General features: G+C 35.7%; 1 protein-coding gene across 1 annotated transcript in view; it reads left to right on the forward strand.

Annotated features, from left to right (window-relative positions):
- The window catches only part of ESR1 (estrogen receptor 1), a gene marked incomplete at both ends in the record, with an annotated part of 109,063 nt that overhangs the window by 30,835 nt on the left and 54,561 nt on the right, over positions 1-23,667 (forward strand). The window contains one exon of the mRNA XM_080615883.1: positions 12,997-13,113. Coding sequence (XP_080472009.1) covers positions 12,997-13,113 — 117 coding nt within the window. The remainder of the gene's footprint in view (positions 1-12,996; positions 13,114-23,667) is intronic.

Below are 23,667 nucleotides of genomic sequence, written 5' to 3' on the forward strand. Positions count from 1 at the left end.
CACTCTTGTTATGGCTAAAAGTACACTGTGCAAGGTGTCCGGTGGAGTAAAGGTCATCTAACAGAAACAGTGTTAATTGCTATGACAGAGATAATTCTTGATTTAAATGCCTGTCGCTCTGTGGAATTAATACTTTTTAGCTTTGTTCAACACTTCCTAAACTGAGTCAGAAGTAAATATGATTCTGATGAAAATATGGACATTGCTCAGTATCTAAGTCTTATTTTGGAGAAGAAAATAAAACTGGTTTCTTCCTTTCCAAACAGAAAACTGATAAAGTGGTATGCTTTGTTAGGTTTCTATAAGACTTTTTTTTAAATCTCTAGGTGATACGTGGGCACAAATATTCCTGTTTTCTTTTTTGAAGTGAACATAGTCAGGAACAGTTTTTACCTCTTAGCAGGTGTGATTATTGCCTATTTTGTTGCATGACTACAACTGAAGTGACTTAAATAAGACTTCCAGCATTCAACTCAGACTTCCCCCACCTTAAAAAAAAAAACAAGTGAAAGATTGGCTGTGGTGTAGACATTAATGAAATTATTTTAATGTCAGTGATTAGTTAACAGTTGCTTATATTTCTGCTTTTTCAAGCTCATTAAAATGATTTTAGAACAGGGAGTGGTCGCAGCCGGAGGTCAATAATAAGCAACACTGAAATAACGAAGTGTGATATGCTTTTGTCTTAACATCAGAATGATTTACTTACACTTGTGAGACGGGTAGAACAGCTCCCTTATGGAATGTTTTTCATTATTTATCATTTTAACTTTCCCTGACTAAATAAGAATTATTTTTAGAATTTTAAAACTCTGTCTCTGTACTTGAACTGAACTAAGTCAGCAACAAAGTGAAAATTGAAATATTCATAAGAAAAATTAAGAGTTATCACGTAATTGTACAGCACAGATCTTCAGCTTCTGGCCATTATGAAAGAAAAAATTAATCTGACCTTTTAATTGAATTTCACAGCTTTGCTGCTAGCACTTAGATGGTTTTGCCCTAGTCTTCATGAGGACAAATGTTGTGGTCCTCACAATGTTATCTATTTGTGCTACAGTCCATGCTAAATAGTAAATTTAATTCTTGCTATAATCATAAGTTTGACATAATTTTGAAGTAGGTAAGCTTTAAAAATATAGATCTTGAATTTCCAGTATCCCATAAAATGTCTTTCTTGATCTTTAAGTAATGTTTGCTCTAATTTAAGAACATTTTTTCTTGTGCTGTCCCTTGTGGGCATGAAGAAGGCTTATTACAACAACCTTTTACATAGTTGAAGGCTGTTATCATATCTTTCCTCAGTCTTCTCTTTTTTAGACTAAACAAACACACTTCTTTGTAGACTTCTGATCTTGTTTATTAAACTCCTCTAGGCTTTCCCCAGTTGATCCACCTCTTTTGTGGTTAACAGCTATCATAAAAAATTACATCCACTAATATCAAGAAAGTAATTCAAGAATATGAGTATTTATGAGAGAAATGTGGTCACTTGATCACAGATGGTATGAAAAGTCCTCTAAAGGACTTTTGAAGTCATAGGTATACAGTCTTGACGAGTTAAGGGAGTTTCTGAATTTCCCACTGGATCTGGAAGCAATTTCTACCTCAGCAATTACATGTTCTTGTTGGACATATGCCCAATTTATGAAAATGACAGTATTTTTAGATTGAAAATACATGAGAGAGCATCTCATTTGCCTTGCAGACAGTAAAAATCTTAAATAGGTTGTGATCAGATGTCTAGGAATGAATACCACTAATGTGTAGATGTATATGTAGAAGAATATATGAACTAAATATTATTATATCTGCATTATACATATGATATGCATTCCTAAAAAAGGGTCAAAAATTTCATGTGAATCGTATGATTAAACTGTACTGAGATGGACAGGACTTGCTTATATAAGCAAAAGTAACACAGAATGCTTTCAGCAAAGATTTTTGTTCCTCTTTATAATGTGCCTTTCTTTGAATGCATGATAACCCCCCACTTCTGGGCTTTGCTGTCCTGTATTTTACAATACATAGATAGTATGAGGTGATTGGTCATTGTTATACTTCTCATCAGAGATTTTATAGGAGGATTGCTATAATGAAGTTTGATGTTTTTAATTGACTGTAGTCAAACATTCTATATGGTCCTTAATAGAACCACAGGGGAAAGTAGGTACAGATATGAACAATGAACAAGCTGTAGAGGGTAAGCTGTTTCTTTCCTATGTATCTGTTATTGTCAGTGAAGGTATCTCTGCTTACTTGCATAAGCAGTGAAGGTATCTCTGCTTGCTTGCTTAAGTATATGCTTCAGTTTTGGGAAAACTCACATCTACGTGGGACTTTACCTGACGTGGAGATGAATAGCTTCATTTTCATCTAGGGGAGCTGGAATGGTTCTGGAAATATTTTGTGAATTTTAAATGCCAAGTTGTTTTTCTTTGCTATCAAACGGTTAAAGCTTAAAAGGCAACCTGGATCAGTAACTGTCTTTCAATACGTGTATTTAGTTTAATACTCAATTTAGTTCAATACTCAATTTAGTTTAAGCAACAGATGGTTGACGGAAAAGCTAAACTGCCTCCTGAAGCTGCCTGTGTCAGTCTATTTTCTTAGTTTATGTCCCAAAAGTGATCTGGGACCTTGTTTTGAGAAAACTCTGTGCAGACTGATATTAGCGTATAATGTTTCAGAAAAAAATCATGACACCAAGAACACTGTGTTGCTTGGTGATAGAAGGGTGCTTTATTCTTTGTGCAGTGTATTGTAGCCTTCAGGAGTGTACTTGATCAACTGACTTGAATCTAGAAACGTAACAAGCAGTCACATCACAGCACACTGTAGTTCTCAACTAAAGTATTTATGGATTTTAAGAGCAAGTAGGTCCATTAGGTCATCAAGGCTGGTCTTCTTTCGATATAAGCTTTGCATGCTACTCGTGTACAAAGCCCACTAACTTGGAGGTAAATGTTTTAGGGGATGTCCTGCCTTTATCTGTGGGCTCAAAAGCTTTCTTACAATGGTTGCTTATTCTAATGATTTGTTGTTGCATCTGCAAAAAAATTACATTTATAATTTGAATTACTTTGGCTTTTACATAGTGCCAACAAACTAGTCTTAGCATGTAGTATTTCTCTCCTGTGGGAAATTCTTGTAAGTTAAGTTGTTACAATCACATCACCTTGGTACCATGAGTGAACTAAAATGTTTCTATCATCTCCTGCTTTATATCTTTCTATCTTCTGAATCCTTTATTTTTGCACCTTTTCTGATCCCCCACACACCAGTAATAGCCTCTTAAAAATTTGGATATAAGGGTTGGATGAAGTGTTTCAATACCAGCCTTAAAAATGCCATTTACAAATTAAAAATCTCCGTGTGACTCACACATTCTTCCTCCCTCCTTCCAATTCTCTTGTTTCTTGGATAAGCACCAAAGGGCACAGGACAGGCAGGAATTACTCATACCATCTCTGACAAGCATCCAACAAATGCCTGCATATGTGGAGCTAAGAACCCCCAGTGGGATCACAAGGGATTCAGAACAAATGAGTGGTAATGCTTTACACTGGAGGGTATCTTGATCTCAGAATTGCTGAAGTATTTTACAGATCCCTAGTTCTACTTCCCTGCCTCCTTCATATGCTCTTCTAACGTTTTTCAGGTGTACCTTCTCTGCCTTTTCTCACAGCTGTATGCTCAGAAAATATCTGGTATTTTTCACAAATATTCAGTTAAGAATTACTGCGTGATGGGAGGCAGTACCAGTCCAAAAAGAACAGGTTGGCATATGAGAATGGATGAATAAGCAGGCTGAAGGATTCCAGAGGCCTGCCATTAATGTGTTGATCACAGAGATATAGCAGTCTCCAAAATGCAGGAATTCCTGAAGTAGGGGATAATTTTAGTTTTGTAGCTTGAACATGGGCTTTATTTAACAGCTATGCCTTTGTCTGATCATCAAGTTGGAGAGTTTTGGCAGTAGACTTTGAGTGTTATTAATTGTTTTAACTTCACAATGATAGAGCTGTACTTTGTCAAAAGTATGTAGTTCAAATTTTAATGCTAGCAGTTAGTGGTAATATATATGTATTTTCATCTGATTTAGAGAGACTTTAATGCCTAATAAGTGGGTGTTTAGGTAATGCTGCAGTGCAGCAATTCCATATGGTCAATTTAGGAGGTTTCTGAGATCTTCCCTTTAACTTCCCATTACCATCTTCTGCTTTCATGGTATTTTTGTAATCTCTTTGATAACAGCTGCAAATGTGCACAGATCCTGCAGCCAAGAAGACAGAAACTCCCTAATAAGACTGCTTGTACACTGATTCTATGAGTTGTCAGCAGAAAGACCAAAATTACAAAACATGAACTCAAGTGAGACTAACAGAGGACATCACAGCCAATAAACATGGTAGTGCAGACCAGTATCGGTCTCAGGGTGGAAAACACATGGTTCCAGTTTGAAAGGTTAGGTGACTGTAGGAAGTTCAAAGGCTAGAAAACCTGTGTGGAAAGTCCACCAGGGTTTAGCCATAATTGGGCTGCTCTAACAGCCTTTGTTCAGACAGGTTCTTCTGAAACTTCTTTTGGTTTATTTTTGTGGTTTAGTAGTTTTTCTCTAGAGTTCCTTGAGTTAAACACATGCCCTGATCTTTGTCCCCTAATGCGTATTTTTAATGTCAGTACTCTAATTGATGGTGATCTTGTTTCAGAAACTTCGGTGTTATTGAAGGGCAAGAGTCGATACCTCTTTTTTTCTAGTAAAGCAATTTTGAATGTGGTACTTTTCCAGTGAATTTTAAGTACTGAGTTCAGCATGGATGTGACAGTGACTTAAGATGTTAGCATCCAAGATACTGTTTTATTTTCCAAGGTCTAAGCAAATTCAGGCTAAGCTAACTTAGGGATGCAGTGGGCCTTGAGCCATAGTCCATCTTTCTGTCCTGTGATAGGATTAACTGTTGCCTATTCCTTACTTACGTTTATTGAACTACATCTTAAAAACCAGTAGCCTGATCCAATGTTTTCTTTTCCTTATCCTTGAAGGCTACTATGAAATCTGAATCTGCCTTCCTGTGAGTTAAGCTCATCACTTACTTTTCTGTCTGTCATGGCACAGAAAACAAATTGTTCTCTTTCCTTCTGCAACAGCCTTTAAAGCATGGAAGATTGATATCATACTTTAAAAAATACATTATTCTGGCTTACCTAACCTGAAAAAACACAGTTTATTCAACCTTTTTCCATAAGTTTTGTTTTCTAGAGTTCTAATCTTCTAGTTGCTGTACTTTCGAGATTCTATACTTTGTCCTGTTTTGGTTTTGTTTTGTTTTTATCTTGGTTTACTTCTATATGCTCTTTTATGAGTACTGAACAGAGCAATAGTATTACCATACAAGCCCAGTCAGTGGCAGTTGTTTGCATCTATTATGCTGTAATGTTTGCCTTATTTACAAAACCATGACACTGTTCACTCATAATCAGTGTGGGATGCAAAGTAAACTTAAGCATACTTTTCTAAAGAAACCACTTCTTTCCCATGTTGCTTTGTGCATCTAATTATTCCAGTTTTAATGCAGTGATTTATACTGGTCCTTATTTTTGTGCTTTTTTTTTCCCCATATACTATCTCCAGTTTGCCAAATAATTTAGGATTCTTATCCTGTAGACTTCTGCTATATATTTCAGATTTATTTCTCTCTGACTATCAGAGTAGTCTGGTCTTTTCTCTCTTCTTCTAACTCATATAAATGTCATCTACAAATTAATAACATTTAATAAAATAAATACTCCAGTCCATTGCTCATCAATGAGGAAAATACTGTATAGGACTGGATCCAGGACAGACACTATGGAGCCTCATTCAATATCAGCTTCCACGGTAAGAGTGAACTCTGATAGCTCTTACTGAGATGGGTTTTCTGAAATCATCTAAACTATAGATTCCTAGCTGACATATGAAATGTCACCCCAAGCAATGCTGAAAACCTCTCTCAAGTTAGGCAACATACTTTACTGGAAGGTAGAGAATAAGCACTGATTGTTACTTAGCGCTGATTGTTATCTGGAGCTGATTGTTGGCACCAACCACTGTGCAGCACTCATGGTTGCTCACACTTCCTATGGCCATTTAAATCTCCCATGCTTGCCCCTCTCAATGCCTGAGCAGTGTCAGCCTCTCTCTGGAGAGCTGCCGGCTCCTGGCAGGGACTTAGGCCTCACTGCTGTCTCTGCTATCATGCCTCAATGACTGGGTATCACTTCATAGCACCTCATCACCAGATCAACAAGCAAAAAACCCCTGAAAATGGTATTTTGTGTAATAAGTATTTAATGAGTATTTCATTTGGAAACTTGTGATATTCCCAGCTTGTGATATTCTGAGCCCAGCAACCTTTCAAAATATTCACACAGAAAAAAGAAAAAAAAAAAAAAAAAGGAAAAAAAGAGCTTTTTATAAATTACAAGAGAACATGTTTGTTTGTCCAGCAGGAAAGTGCTGTTCCACTTGGTTTTAGCAAATGTAAAGGGAAATAAATACATTTTTGTAACCTCATTTAGCTCAGGTGAGTGTGTTGATTTAAACCGCCTCTCCCACAAACTTCCAGAATTTTTATAGATTAAGTTGTCCTTTGCAGTTGCATTTGAAAGGTGGAAATCAAACTAGAGAGAGCTGTGTAGGATTGCTAAAGTGATAAATGTCCTAGAAGTGCATGAAGTGATCTTTGACATGATTTATTTCTAAAAGGAGACTATTAGCAAAATATACTGAAATATGTGTACTAGTTCAGAGTAATTGTAAAAGAAGTAGCATGGCAATTAATTCCTGGTAACACTTAACAGTTTAGTAACAGATGCAGTAAATGTCTGAATCCTTTGAATAAGGTTATGTATTTTCTCAAATATTTTAATTTAGTCAGAAATTGTTGAAATAGTTGAACTGCCTTTGTTACAAATAAGTTACTCCCCACTCTAAAATGCAATAGGAAATATGCAGGAAAACAGACTAAGATATCTTTTTTGAGCCTTCTCATTATAAAATGGATGAACCTTATATAAAGCATGGATCATGTTAGGGTATAAATGAGCAAACCAAGGAGCATAGATATACCTCACTAAATGAAAGAAGAGAATAAATAGGTTTTTCATTGCCTGAAAAGGTTTTGCATAGGCAGAAAGAGGCTTTTTGTCAAAATACTGATATTAAAGATCAGTATATAAATTTAACAAACCGTGAGGTGACTGTACCGCAGTTTCAGTTTCACAGATGTCAATGCAGAAAACTCACTGTGCTTAGAAATGCCCATGTCCAGTCCACGCTCTGTGCAGTGAGAATCCTGTCCCCTCCATTCCCCTTTCAATAAAATATAGATACCATCACTTCCTTTACAAGGACACTGTGTGGATATATTGTAGCTTCTTGCAAGATTTATGATACCAGGAAATACTCGGGTACCAAAGATCTATATATAAAATAAGACTAGCTAAATTTATTCAGTAAGTCTCATCACAATCCAAAACCTGAAGTTATACCTGGAAGAAAAATAAAGTTATCTTAATTTTCTTGTTGCTAACAATTGATTGAATTTTAAGTGCACAAGAGTAATTTGCAATATTTTAAACTTTCTGGCCTCTTTATATTAGTTGTACGAGTTTTCAGTAATAAAATTCCACCCATTCCCATTTTAGCTCAAATAAACTAGGAAGCTAAAAATGCAAGAGATTTCAGTTAAAGTCTATGGGAATAAAGTAGCCACGGCTTGCCTACAACTCTCTGAAAATGCTTTTTGTCTTTGGAGGGATCATATTAAGATGATTGTGAGTAATATATTGTGGGAGTTTTTTCCTTTAACACAGCTCTTGGTTTAATCGTGTGCCAAGGATTTAAAACAATTGTGATTTATCAGATCGGGAAACAGAAACTGGGTTTCACACTTCTTGCCAGATTTTGTAGAGACTGTGATGTGGATTAGCATCATTTTTTTATTTGTCATGAGGAAAAAATATGCTTCCTATTTTACTACCTTGTCTTAAATTAAAAAAGATGGGAATGGAGTTGGGGTAGAACATGGTATCATAATCCTGAAATAGCAGATGAAACACTAATTGAAATTTTAGGACTAAGGTCAGTAATAAAACCTTTGAAATTATCTGCTGGAGGACAAAACAATTTTATATTTGTAAACTTAAACAGTGTTTTGCTTTCTATATATAACCCTTTCTCAATGTATATATTCATGTATTACTGAACTGGTGAGATGGCAGCAATGCCCGTTCTCATTCTTCTGTCTTCATTTTTCCTAGCTGAAACAGTATATGAAAAGGTTTAAGGAAAGGGTGTTGTCATAATAATTTGGCTTGAATTAACCAGTCATGTGAACAGTGCCGTAGAAATCAAGAAGATTACACTAGAAGCTGAACACTCAGTGTGGGAGCTACGTGACAGAGCTCAAGGGCATAATGCAGGGTATATAGATTTTAACCTATCTTTCTTTCTCATTCTCCAGTGGTTGTATGATCTTTATTTCTGAAGTGCGTGTAGAATGAGGACTTGCTTCCTGCATGCAAATGAAGTATATTTTACAATCCTCTGGGCCCTTTTCCTTATTGTTACATGTAGCAATGTCTTCATAGTTTAAAACCAGAAAATTACTAATCTTTTCAGCAGTGCTGGGTAGTTGAAAAGAAAGCCAAAGTTCCAAATCCAAAGACCTTGTGTGAGGGTAATTAGGCTGTGAATTTGAGTGTCTGTGCTTACAAGGGGCTTAGACATAACCTTCTGCTCTACCATGAAACCTGTTAGGAAAATTGAGATTTTAGAATCAATAACTGCAGTTTTACTGGGGCACTTGAACTTTAAATTCAACGTTTGATCATATTGGGTTGGCATATGCAATGTCCAGATGTTTTTGTTGTTTTTTTTTTTTTTTTCGCTGTTGAGGCTCTTCTTTCCAAGGTTTTGTTGTTTCTCTGCAGTCTTTCCACTCATAATTTGCTTGACATCTTAAGGTGTGGATAAAATCTACACCCGCGGGTAATGGCTAATGTGGCAGATGCCTTAAACAGATAGATGAAGAATAGTTAAAGAAATTTGTGTGGCATAAGGATTGAAAATAAAAGAATAATTAAAGGAAAAGCATGTATTAGTATAAGGATGATAATTATTACTGGCTTTGAAATGTACAGTAAGTCAATTCACCTTCATCAGTATGTGTCATGCCAAATTCACCTGACAAAAATGTTCCTTTATTGGCTTCATAGAATTGTCATTAAGGATTCTTAAGCTGCCATGCTGACATGTTGGTTTCTTCTGTTCATGTTTTTTGAACAACTTTTGTACTGCTGAAAGTGATCATTCCTTCAGGCTAATCTTGATGGTACCGGAATATGTTTACACATTTAAGAAAAAAAAATTTCTGTTTTATGTTAATTGCTGTTGATATACTAATATGACCCCAATTTTCATCCTTGTTTGTCAAGGACAAATGAACTCAGCTTTTCAAAGCTGTAATTCAGTGAAACACTCAAGTATGTACTTAACTCTAACGATGTATACTGTGCTGCTACTACCTGCTAAAAGTACACAGATGCTTCTGCTGGATGTAGTAACACTTAACTTTAAAGAAATATGGACTGTTTTGCTGCCTGAAGCCCTCACAGATAAATCATCTGCCAACTATGATTCAAACATCCGCTGCTGTTGCATATACCATGGCTAACCTGAGAACCCTTAGACAGCGATGAGTCTCTGACTATATATATATTAGCCACATGACTCATGGTGACAAAAGTCAGACTGCATGTGCAGTCAGAACAGCTCTGATTATGACAGGCTGGGGTAGAATAAATTCAGAATGGTCCCAGTATTAGCCCTTATCTTCTTGTTGACACTTTGCTTTCTCATCCTTCCCCCCTCCACTGTTGGTTGTTATCATACAGATTGTCACATCTAAAATTAGTGCTTTGAGAAAAGAGCCAGATCTTCACACCCTTAGCATATAATAAAGTGTTATAAAAATACTTAATGTTAGTCTTACTGTTTGAAAATATAAGATGCGTGACAGATCATAAGAAAAAGACCACCTCTCCTTGGGCTCCTCAATTAGCTCCCTTTAACTGTTCCTTTTATAGCTCATGGCAATGTAAGTCATACAAACAGGGGAGGTTAAAATTAGGAGCTCTACTCTATTGAAGTCACTACCTTTAATTTTGTGCAGGTTATCCAATAATTTATTAAAAAAAACCCCAAAACAAAACAATAAAACAAAACAAAAAAGTAAGAGTCCAAGGGCATGTGCTTCCCTTTACCACTATCAGTTATCACTAAAGATGTTTTTTACTCTCAGTATTCCTGTGATACCAACTACCTAATTGGCTTAATTAACCTCTTTTCTAGCATGTATTACTCTTGGGATACCATGAAATGAAATGAAGGGCAGCTGGGCACCTGTTGATATGTCCCATTTTGATGATTCTCACCAGTGAGAAATCCCTTGTAGTAAGTCAGATTGTTCAGAATCAGCTTTGCAGAGGGATGAGCTTTAAGGATAAACTACAAAGCAGAATAGTTAAAAGGCAATTCACTTTACAACAAAGTTATTGAGTTACAGTATTTCACTTTAAACCTTGATTTTGTGTGTTATGTTTTACTTAATTCCTATGAGAAATATTGCATTACTTTCTTCCTAGATTTACAACAGATATGAACTCTGAGCAATGATGTTACTATGGCAATCATAATCTGAAGAAGCATGCACCTCACACATAGATCTTTTTTCCATTCAAAATTTTACAGGTTTTATTCTGTGAAGTCTGTCAAGCACTTTGAAAGAAGAGTGGATTGTCTAAGGTGCAGGTTATATGCATGAGACAGACTAATTATGCTAACCTTTAAATATTTAAGATAAAACTTTTCAATGTAAATATATGAATCATGATAATTTCAGTAGGGAATGGAGCCCTATCACAAATAGGATTAGTTTCTGTACTATTATACAAACCAAATGCCTATTCCCAAATGTTTGCTGTCTGTACTAGGAAATCTAGTTTCAGAGAAAAAGAAAGCACTGTGAAAAAGGATGGCTACCCTGCTGATATTGATTTCACTCAAATTTTGATTTTTGCATACTGTAACTTTTCTTTTTTTGAGAGTTGAGCCTTATGAATATCAGCCAGTCAGCAAAGGTCATAAGCATGTGTCCAGCTTTGACCTAAGTGAGAACATTTATCTGCTTATTTTATAGAGAGCTAAATGCTGTTCTGAATTATTTGCTGAACTCAGAGCCTGCACTCGTTCCCCTTGTGAATTTACCTTTCAACTTCATTAAGAAGATAAGATACTCTGGTGAAAGCTTTTGTTTTTAAAAAGAATAATTAAAGTTTTCTGTCTTTCTTTCATGCTATTTCAGAACTTGGTTTATAAGACAAGGCTGGTGATTGAGGTCAGCTGCTACAATCTTTTGCTGCTGTTTAGTGTGATCTAATAAAAGTGCATTTTCTAAAAATCATAGCTTTCCCTTTTCTCCTGTGTCCTGAGTTACTGGCTGGGCTTAAACCGCGACACCCTGTAGATATTGCATTTTTGTATGGTTGAGGCTGGTTTATTTATGACTCTTTTTTTTTTTTTTTCTCTTTTCCCTTGGATGTGAAATGTTTTAAATCAGCTATAGAACAGTCTGTGTCCTACCAGAGTAACTGAAAATTAAAATGGTCTTTCACGCTGAGGCTGAGGTGGTGTTTCTGATCTACCTTTTTACCTCAGTCCTAGAGCAAAGCCTGTGAATTCAGATTTATCCACTGTTATACTGTTCTGTTGAGTAGAGCTAAGAAATAATAATTCCGTCTATTTGAGACAGTGTGTAGTCAGCCATCACCATATTAGCAAGTTTACAGTTTGGCTGCTTATTTAGGTTATATCCCAGTTATGTAGAATTAGAGAGCAGATGTTCCTGGTGTCATCTGATAGTAATTTTTACTCTGTTTTCTAATTTCTAGTCAAGGATAGATGATTTGATGAGACCAAGGCCTCTGTCAAACCTCAACCCTACTCTACCTCAAACTGATCCCTTGACCTGAAAAAAGGAACAAACAGTTCTGCAGTAAAATTATTTCTTTGTATGCTGTAACTTCTCTGTGTTTAGATCAATGCAGAGCACCAATAAGATCATTTTGAATAGTCTTTTTTGTCCTTGCTAAACTTTTTCTATGGTTGGAAAAGAATTTTATAGCAGATTGAAGCATACATTTTGTGAGAGAAAATTGGGATAGAGGCTTGTGGCCAGTAACAAATTATAGTATGCTGAAAATATTTGTAATGAGAGTTGAGCTGTAGAGGGTAATAATGAGGAAGTGGAGCTCTGAAGGCAAAGGTATCAGCACCAAACTTGGTTGCAGCATGGGATAATTTAAGAATTTGTTGTGACAAATGGTTTTCACATATATCAGTAGATATGCAATTGGGAAATAGACTGAAGTAAAATTAATTAGTGGTTGTTGCTTCTATTTAATGTTGTTGCTGTTTGTTTCTTAATTGTTCTAGACTGCAGTAGATATCAAAAAATGGTCTGTGCATAGGCCTTTTTAATTCTATAAATGCCTAACATTTTGTGCAGTCTATTGGTTAAACATCAACACAGGCACATGGACCAGATGGCGTTGTATTTCTCAGTCTAAGCAGAAAGAAGCCAAGGGATTTGCTCATATTAAATTATCTTCTTTTCTGACTGCTTTAACTATTCATTATTTTAATTGTCTACAAGGGTGGTTTGTGTTTTTAATAGTACTTTTAAAGAACTTTTGATTCAATGTATTGTGCATAGATGTTAGTTTCATTATCCATGTCAGTACTGTTATGATAGACTATGATGTAACCCTAACTTCTTCCTGAGATGTCAGATGCTGTACTAAATACTCAATAAAAAATAAGAGGGTGTTATAGGGAGTTTTGCTATGTCTGTGTATAACTGTGTCCTTACTTTCCCTCTGGTTTTACAGGGCACAATGACTATATGTGTCCAGCTACTAACCAGTGCACCATCGATAAGAACAGAAGAAAGAGTTGCCAGGCTTGCCGACTGAGAAAATGCTATGAAGTAGGAATGATGAAAGGTGGTATGTACACAGCAATCCACAAATCCTCAACATTGGTGTCTGCCTTGTCTTTTAAATTTATTGGACAGCTGATATGGTTCTTAAAGGAGGATGCAACTGATTTGGTTGAGAAGAAGTGTATTAAATCAAAAAGCTGTTAAATAAAAAAATAAAAACCTTCCAAATACTATGTTAATAATCTTGCCCAAATTTGCATCAAAATTAATAGGAACATTGACTTCAATGGAATTACGATTCTTCTGTTAATATTTTTAATTTGTTACGGTTTTGGTCTCTTGTGGTAGAGTCCAGATCATGATGAATGAAACTTAGCCCAAGGTTTTGTAGCATTTGGCAGTTCAGTGTGAAAAGCACTGGTAGTCTCAGATCAGTCCATTTTCATGAAAATAAACTTCTGAATATGTAATACTTTTTCTGCAAATTCTGGAAGGGAAAGACAATTCCTCTATGCCAGTACTGCACACATTTTATATGTAAATTAATTTCACCCAACAATATTAAAGGTTCACTCATTTTATAAAAACAGAAAAATGCCACTTTCTTGAAACTTATGTTTACTGATGCCAGGGAAGAAAAATCAGACACTGAGGATGGTCAGAGGGCTGGAGCACCTCTCCTGTGAAGACAAGCTAAGAGAGGCTGTTTTGTTCAGCCTGGGGAAGAGAAGGCTCTGGGGAGACCTTATAGCACTGTTCCAATACTTAAATGGGGCCTACAAGAAATCTGGAGAGGGATTTTTTACAAGGGTTTGTGACAGAACAAGGGGGAATGGCTTTAAGCTGTCATTGGGGAGATTTAGATTAGATATTAGCAAGAAATTCTTTACCATGAGGGTAGTGAGACACTGGCACAGGCTGACCAGAGAAGTTGTGGCTGCCCCATCCCTGGCAGTGTTCAAGGCGGGGTTGGATGGGAATTTGAGCAACTTGGTTTAGTGGAAGATGTCCCTGCCCATGACAGGAGGACTGGAACTAGGTGATCTCTAAGATCCTTAAAGTAAATAAAATTCCTTTATTTATATACCCTGTATTTAACTTTTAGAGGCAAAATTAGAAATACATGACAATACTTAACAATTGCTATGGTGTGTTCTTATGGCAGAGTTCTTTTGTAACATAACTTTGGATCAATTATGATATGTGCCTTTCTACTCTGTGTTATAGTATCTGGTGTTTGTCAAAAGCAGATGGAAATTTGTGGTTGGTTTGCTTGTGTTTTTGTTTGGTTTGGACTTTTTTTGTTTTGTTTTGTTTAATCTAAGTTCTCAATTTACAGACAAGCAGATCAGATACATAAATTTTGCCTGCTCCTTTAAGACCACTAATAGTGGACTGAAGTCCATTACTGATTCATAGGCAAGACTAAGCATATTTATTTTATGAAGTCTGGGAAAAAAATCTTGAGACCCCTCAGTTACAGGTTATAAATCTGGCATCCCTGCAAATAAGATATCCAAGAAAGGTAAAGTTGACATGGGATGAAGTAAAGCATTCAAGGTTCTGCTGGAGCTATTATCTATCCAATATTGTCCATATAGCTGTGGGAAACAGTAAGCCTTTTCTTTAGGTAATACTCGATGATTGTCAGATTTCTCTCAGATGGAGGATAAAGGTTAAGTGAATACTCTTGTTATGCCATCTTGTTAACTTTTAAATCTTCTAAAATATTTTCGGTTGGGTTTTTTTTGTTTTCTCTTAGGAGGTTTTTTCCGTTTTATGACGTTTTTCTTCAACATACTTGAATCACAAAATGCTGTGATTAACTCAGGTCCACATTTTTGTCTAATATTTCATAGTTTTCTTGATTGAGTCTTTGAATTTAAATAATCTCTTTTTTCATATTGAAAGATTTGCCTTGTTTAAAGGTATAAATTCTATCATACATTTGAAAAATACTCAGTTGTGTCATATATCACTTCCATATCTATCTTCACAATTTGCTTACGATGATATTATGATGATATTCCATTTAGACATAGCGGAAAACAGCTGTAATCCTTTTTTCCCTCAGTGTAATCTCAGTTTTCCTTCTGCATTGAATTATCTGAGGTTTCTTAGTAAATTTTCAAAGCTACTAACTTGTGATTTTATCTATCATGTAACTTCTGAGCAATAGCTGATACTAATTATTGAGTTTCAGTAAACATGGGGAAAGCTAGCCAGAAACTTGACTAAGTGTCTCTGGTTAATTTTAAACATAGGTTATAAGCTATGGTTGCTAACATTTTTCTTGTAGAAGGTCACTTAACACAGCATAAAAACATTAATATAATTTTTAATAGAGTGGACTCAACTGAAATATGGTTTTGGAGTTTCATTCAGAAGAAATGCAAGCTTTAAGTGGCTCTTAAGCTATGCTGTGAGAACATTTATTTATGAGTTTCTGTGGAAATTTCACCTTTTTTATTATTATTATTCCACTGTTCTTTCATTTTATAGAAATTTCTTTTAGTACTGAAGAGTTATTTTCATTCTTCTTATGTTTGCAAGTGTTTTCTTCTGCATTTGTTACTGTGCTGCTTTGAGAGACAATTGGAATGTCAGAATCTCTGCTGATATAGTCAGCATCTGAAGCAGAATTTATAGCTGTTATATTTTGTCCAAATGTTTCAATCTCTCTTTCTGAATGAAACAGAAAGACCTTAAAATTATATGTTATTACTTAGTCTGTGCACCCCTGTTTGCACATGAGGATAAAATGCTCACATAGAATAAGCTCCTTGTCATTTCCCTTTTTCTTCTGGTTGTATAGCAGGGAAGAGTAACCTTGGTTTTGTTTGTGATCCACTGGTGCTTTCTTAAAGATTGTTTCTGTTCTGGTTTGAATTCTGGAGTATTATATTCCGTTTTATTATTTCATTGATGAGGGCAGGGGCCCAGCTTCCAAATCGAGTTTTTATAGCAGTGGCAATCCTGAAGCTCCAACTATACTTGCGGTCCAGGTGATCTGTGCTCCAATACAGATCTAGTTTTACATTTCTTCATTGCTTTAATGGCTTTCTAATGACTTGGCTCAAAAAGATCTCATTGTCTGAAATCAAAATCACCTCATTTTTATTGTTATTTATTAGTTAAGTATTTTTATAGTGTGGTAAATAAATTATTATTAGCATGCTACTTTCTTCCCCTCCTTTCATGAGTGACAAAGCAGATTAATCAAGTCCTCTGTGGGATCAGAGCAACAGAGTGCCAGTGGAATTAGTGGCTATGGCAAAAGTTTGTCATAATGTTGAATGATAGATCCTTAATGAAATATTAGTTATATGCCTGGTAGTCTATGTTTAGCTACTCTGAGACTTACTTAATTCTGCCAGTTGTTGAATGCTGATGGTTTACCAGCTTCAAGTTGTGTGAAATATGGCAGTCAAGGATTTGAGTGCTCATATGCTAGATCCAGATGATGATTATGTATATGACCCAGGGGTATTTACTGTCTTTGAACAGCCTGAAATGTCATGCTGTAGAGAAAAGATTCCGAGTGTTGTTTCTTGTGATAATGAAATTACAGCATTCCAGCGCATTTGAGGCCTACACCCTTCAGTGTTGCCCTCACAAAGTATTTGGGAAACCTTCAGAAATTACTGCAGTACAGACTAGGAAATACAAGTGTGTGTTTGCTGTAGCAGCGTGCTTTCCTGCATGGCAGGTGCCGGTAGAAATGTTCATTAACTCATAGTGATTACAATCTCGAGCTTGGAGGTTTTCAGGTTTCTTTTACATTCTCTTGAAATAGTTACCTACCAGTAATCACATGGGAATTCAGTCTGATTCAGTGTGACAGTATTGGTGGAGTTTAAGACCAAGTTTCACAGGGAAAAGAAAAAAACATTTGGCAACTTTGGCATCCACTCAGAGAAGGACCTTGCTGATTTTTGTCTTTGAATGTAGAGAGCTATGCTTCCTTGCTGAATGCTAGATTTGTTCATGCTAAGAGGCTAGACAGCTATTAAAATCATTCTCAAAAGCAGAGGTAAATCGATGTCTGATGCAATCACTGGAAGGGCTCCAGACTTTCTAGTTCTCCATGTCATTATCTTTTAATGAAATACTGTATTAAAAATAGGAATTAGTGAATGAAGGAAAATGTATTAACAATGTGAAACTATTTTGGTTTGTCTGTGGACAACCTTTATGATATTTATTAGACATACTGTTCTGTACTCAGCCAAATAACTCTGTAGGTGGGGCCTGATAAATGTATGAGGAAATGTACATTTTTAAGATGTAATTGGTGGGCTTAAAATATGTGCTCTAGCAGCATTTGAAACAGTTTCGTGAGTTTAGAACAGCCTTCTGGAAAAGAAGATGGAATTGCAACCAGACTTTTCAGTGAAATGTTTTTTTTCCCCTTTTGTACACATGCGAAGTTTATTGTTGCCTTTGATTTGTCCCAAAGTATATTCTATGGTTCTGTCCCCAGAATAAGAGAGACCATTGCTGTGAACACTTTTGCCAAAAATTCTTTATCTTCCTGTTCCACTGCACAGAATGATCTGGGCTAGAAGGAACTCCAGGTCTCTTGTCAAGCCACCTGCTCAGAGCAGTTTCAATACTGAATTTGGACTAGGTTGTTTAAGACCTTTGATATTCAGGTGGAAATGGGACAACCTGTATTATGCTTATTTATGCTATAGCTAGTTATGTAATTTTTTTTTAATATTGCAGAATTTTTGATGTTTTACTCTTGAACACTTACTTGAGATTGTAAACCTAATTATATTTGTATACTTGTTTGCATTAGCTTTTTGGCTTTTATATACTTAAAAATCCCTAGTAAGGAGTTATTTTAGTTGTGATATTACTTGGGAATTGATACTGCAATGAAACAGTCCACATTTAAATTGCTGATTAATTTTAAATGAAGTCTAAGATCCTTGCTGTGTCTCCACCTCTGACCCCCACTTGTTCATGTTATAGGTATGTCAGGGTGTCACTGTGTGTTGACTGGTTTTGAGAAACCTATGCAGGTCAGACAGTCTTTTAGTTGAGTTTCAGAAATTCCTAGAGTACTAGAGTTTCTGACACTTTACTTGGTTAGGCATTTACAGTACAATTCTAGCGGTATCAGTCCTGATACATCACGCCAAATAGCTTCAATAGCCTAAGTAATATATTTAATTTCTAAAATATAGCAGTTACACTTTCTCATTGTCTTTGAGAATTCTACTAATGGACTCAATCTTAAAACTACTTGGCTATTCCAAATCATGGTTGATGTATGGTTTCTGTAAAGGCTTTCTTGTGACCCCTGAAATATCTATGACTTCACTGTAAATTTTGCCCAGTAACGAAACTGTTGCCATACTTACTGTAGCCAAAACTGAATATAATTTGTGCAAGAATGTCAGCACTGTGAGATTCATTTCAATGACAGATCAGTTGAACTTCTCTTGCTTCTCTTTTACATGTCCTCTGATGCTCTTCAAAATGTGTGCTATGAATGCCAAAGATTGAATGCCAAAATATAGATTAGGATGAATCATGTTTTGCACCTTCATCTGTTATTAGTATATCATTGGTTCTCAAACAGTGAGTTATGAATAGTCATTAGAGACTCCAAATTATATTTGCATGTTTGTTAACATATTTTTTTTTTTTTTCACCAGGTCTTTAAATATTTTACGTGAAATACAATTTTTTATCGTCTACATGGTAGATAATAAGAATACTGGTGCACTGTGATATGGAATATGACTTATCACTGAGCAAACTGGTGGTAGAGCCAGAAGCTGAACCAGCCCTGGTGCCTGCATCCCCACCACTGCACCTTCTCTCTCCCTCTCTCTCTCTCTTAATTAAAGTTAGTCCTGATTATAGAGGAGGAAAAGCCTCAACTTGGGAAAGGATGACAGACACTTCTTGAAAAAAAAAATAAAAAAAAAAATCCCAAGCCAAAAAAACCCACAAAAAAACCCTTCCCTCCCCAAAAAATTAAAAACAAAAACTAAAACAACAAAACCCCCCAAAACCACAAAACCCAACCAAAACCAAAAAAACCCCCAGATATGTCCATACAGCAGTCATTAACCACTGAGGAGAAGAAAAAATTACAACATCAAAGTGTACAGACCAAACTCAAATCTGTTATTTATTTATACTACTGAGTGTCTAAATAGCTTGATCAGAAATGATGCTATTAAGCTCTGTCACTTGAGGTAGGCCTGCTCAAGATTCAACATGAAATTCTGATTAATTTTTTTAGATGATTTCAGACAATGTTTCGCACTTAAATTAATTGTCAACACACCTGGGTTTTCAGCACAATTTACATTTCTGTTTGATTTTCTAAAGAGAGATGGATATGAAATAAGGGCTTGATTGCCTGAATCATATTCAAAAGAAGGAATTTATTAAGCCTATAAAATTGGAATTTGAAAAGCGGTGTTACTTTCCTATGACCAAATCATCTATTTATGTAGAGAGAACCAAGCAGAAAAGCTTTCAAAATCTCAAATCTCTCAAAATCACATTGAGAAAATATTCATGCCAAGATACATTATAACCTAAGTATCTACACTGAAGTCATAGCTTCAGCAATCTCCATCTGTTATAAATCTATAAAGAATGTAATTATATTCTTGACCTCTACTTATGTACAGCAGCAAGAATGACCTTGTTTTTAAAGAAAGCTGTGGGATTTTATTTTATTTCCAATGATGTATTAAGACTACTGAATTCATCGAAGGCGTGCCCAATGAAGTCTATCTGCAAAGCAAAATTACTGTAAGAGGTCATTAGGAAACTGCTACCTTCCTTGCATCCACCTTTTAGAATCTAAATCCAGTTTTGCCTAGATGACACTCAGGTTTGTGCCCATAAGGGAACTGCTGGCTTCTTCACACTATTTCTTTTGCCATCACTTTGTTTGGCCTACGGCCAATGGCACCAAAGTCTGGACTGAGTCCCTGAACTCTTCTCTGGGAATTTAGTAAATCCCTCATCTTTTAGGACATCTGAGAGAGGTCTTTGGATTTCTAATCTCTACAACTCTCACATCAGTTTCAGAAATGTTCCCCTACTCCCCATATAAAGGGTTTCTGGCATACAAAAATCTGGTTTCTTCCTTTGTGAACATTGATGTAAGGTATTAATTCAGCTTCTTTGCCACAGCCTGGTCCTCTCTGCGTGCTCCTTTAATACTGTAATCATTGACTGAACTATAGACTCTCTGACTTTCCGAAGGATGCCTTGATATTTATAATTTCTTTTACTTATCACATCTGTTTAGTGTTTTATTCTTAAGAAGAGTTGTTTTACAGAACACCAGATATTCTCTCTCTCTCAATTTTCAGCATAATCGTTGTGAGGTCGATCAGTCTTGAAGAGTATCAAAACTGTTTAGAAGAGAAGGTGTTTCTAAGCACTTTTGAAATACTCCTGTGACAAACTGACAAAATTATAGACTATTAACACTGCAACATTGTGTAAGAATGTAAATTGTCAAATGTCTCTTATCATCTGGGGTCTGCTGATGAGAAGCAGAACTGTGGACAAAGTGCTTCATTTTCAAAGGCTGCTCCAGACAGAAAGGCTAGTTGGTAAACCATTTACCAATCGCTGTTTCCAAAACCAACCACAGACCCACCTTTTTATTGTCCTCTCAGAGTGTGGCCAAAACCTGTTGATTGCTCCAGGGGGTTTCAGCATGGTTCCCACACCATGCTCACTCTCATCATCTCCACTCTGACTTTTCCTTCAATTTATTTATGAACTGAAAGTCTTAATATTGCAATCCTGTTTAAAATAGGTGTTAAAGTCTTTTCCTGTGGATAAGGCTGTCCTTTCCCATAATGTTTCCACCAGCCCTGTTCTGAATCTTTTCCTCCTAAACCGAAATGGAAAGGAAACAGTGAAAAGCTGGCATTACCAGGAAGCCGCAAATAAGGACAAAAATCTTCAAAGTTAAAAACATTTCTGAGCAAACAGTTTTTTAGTGGGAGCTTCTTCCCTGGGTTAAAAGTTACTTGTTTTGCAAAATAGTTCCAGTAAGACATGAAACAACACTGATACAAATGAGAAGATATTGCTTATATGCTTGCTGCCTAGAATCTAACTCTGGTTCTCCAGTTCTGGCATTTAGCTTGCCTTTATATTTTGACTTGTCAAGTTTCCAAATCTTTGTTTCCACTAGTTTAAATGCTTGAAATGCCACGTGAATATCTGTCAAGTATAAAGTGGAGATTAATTTGTAGAGCACTGACTGTTGCAAGAATTTGCAGAGTGTTGCTCTTATACTGTTAGTGGTACAGCTCAAAATTATGTGCCAATGACTTCTGAGCAGAAATTGCATCCTTGTGCCCATGCCTGGGCAGTGACCAATGCTTTTATCACCACCTGAGCGGACTACGTGTGAGAACTGTAGGACAGCAAGGAAGTGGAAATGAAAAGATAGTGAACAGTAGTGAAACATTTTCCTTGTCATTTATGGGGTTTCTAAGCAGTTAGGTGAAAAAAAAAAAAAAAAGCCAAATATTGTGATAGAGATTATTTTTGTCTATGATCTGTAATATTCTGACTAATTTAATCCAACAGCATTCTGGTTCTCTTCTTCTCCGATGGTACTTTGCCAAAAAGGGGGCACAGGGTTTAACAGTTTGTGGATTTGTTATTTCCCGGGACTTCCTAGTAACTCAAGTAAGTAGGTTATGTGTAAAATGCAGTTGGAGTAAATATAAGTTTTCCTTGCAGCAGTAGAAAACTATTGTACCATTTCTCAAATTGTGACTATATGTAAACACTAATATTAAAACCATCTGCTGTTATTTTGTTAAAAAGATAACTCATTTGTTGGCATGCATAAGGGCTGGCACATGCTAGAGAAATTGTTGGAAGATTGAAATATTTATGAAGTAAAGCACACGTGCATACCAACATGAGATTGGTAAGGTTTTTACCAATGGTTGTAGAGGTGTTGCTTTTAATTTTATTGCTTGCTCACTGCATGAGCCCCAAATAAATAATATGCCCCTAATCTGTGTTTTGATGGACACAAATGACTAGTTGTTTCTGTCAAGGCATTTCCTATGAAAGTAAGTAAGGATTAGAAAGTTATTCTTTTAATATGTTAAAAATCTGTAGTGAATATAAACTCAGCAAGTGCAAGGAAAGGATGCAGTTAAAATTTTTAGAGGGAAAAGACACATGAAGATAGATTTATTTGTTTCAGTCATTGCATAAACAGAAAATATAATACCATATCTTCCTTCTGAAACAAGAAAGATACACCAGAAAAAAAGATACTAGTAATTAAACTGAAGGAGTACATCACATCTACAGGTGTATGAAGTGATGACAAATTATGCAGGCAGCAATTAGAATTACCTCTCAATCCAGTAATTATGTGCTGATTATTAGATATATCCCAGAAGAATTAAATAATCCCATTACCCACACCAGTTCAGTTGTGTTCTCTCCTTCAGATCTCTATCTATTCTCTTTCTAGCTGTTTCAGTTTTTTTCTGCCTGTTCTGCTTTTCTTGTGAATTCTTAAGTGCTACAGCCCTACCTTCCATGGCTAGAAAGAGAAACAGCAGAGCAGTTCCTTGGAAGCTAAGTGTTCAAATAAATGAGTAGCAAAGAAAAAGTTTTCTTCTTCTTCCTCGTTCTCCTGCAAATGCCAGCTCCTGAAGTGGATTGAGAGCACTCACCAGTCATCTTGCTTTTCCCAAATATTCCTTCAGGAGGCAAACCAAAATCTTCCTTAATTATACACATTGAAAGCATATATAATAACAGGTAAACTTATTTGTTTATAAAATGTGAAATAAACCCTCCTATTTCCAATAGATATTATATAGCAGTTTCTAGGATAAAATACTGTCTCATCTTACTGTATGTACCTGGAATTCTGAAGTCAAATGTGCCACCACTTCTGGTTGTGTAGCATCTGCATTCTGTACCTGTCTTGCAGAGATTGTTGTAATTTTGCATGTTTATTGATAGAGATTTAGAAAAAGAAATTGCTTCAGAAGTTAATATACCTTTATGGTCCAGCTATGCAATGATAATGAACACCTGGATTTCTTGAAAGAAAATAGTGATTTTAAATCTTCTTCGTTTCATGTTGTTGTAAGACTTCTAAGATAAACAGCATTCAACTGATCCAGTTTTACTGAATGGGATATTCTGATTAAAATATGGCAGCTGCAACATTCTTATTACTTATGGCACGACAAGAGGTACTGTTTCTGCCTAAATTCACAATTTGTGTAATTTCATTCTGCCTACTTATATTTTTCTATAAAGAAAAATAGTTATGTATTCTCCACAACTAGAACAGTGTTGTCAGGTGACTTGTGTGTCATGCTATAAGAGCTACAATTAAATTGAAGGAAAATCTATTTCTTTGTATGATATGTGCAGTTATGATGTATATTAATAAAGCATATTAATGGTTGATAGAGATGGCAAAATGAAATTCTCAAATATTAGAGAATACAGAAATTATTGGTGTGACCTATATTGAACCACCTTATGGTATGATCTCATTAGCATTCTTTGACCTTTACTGGCTTCCTTTTGTGGGGCTAAGGTGACTAACGTAGCTATTGCAAAA

This window comes from Psittacula echo (assembly GCF_963264785.1).
Source record: "Psittacula echo genome assembly, chromosome: 4".
NCBI lineage: Eukaryota > Metazoa > Chordata > Aves > Psittaciformes > Psittacidae > Psittacula > Psittacula echo.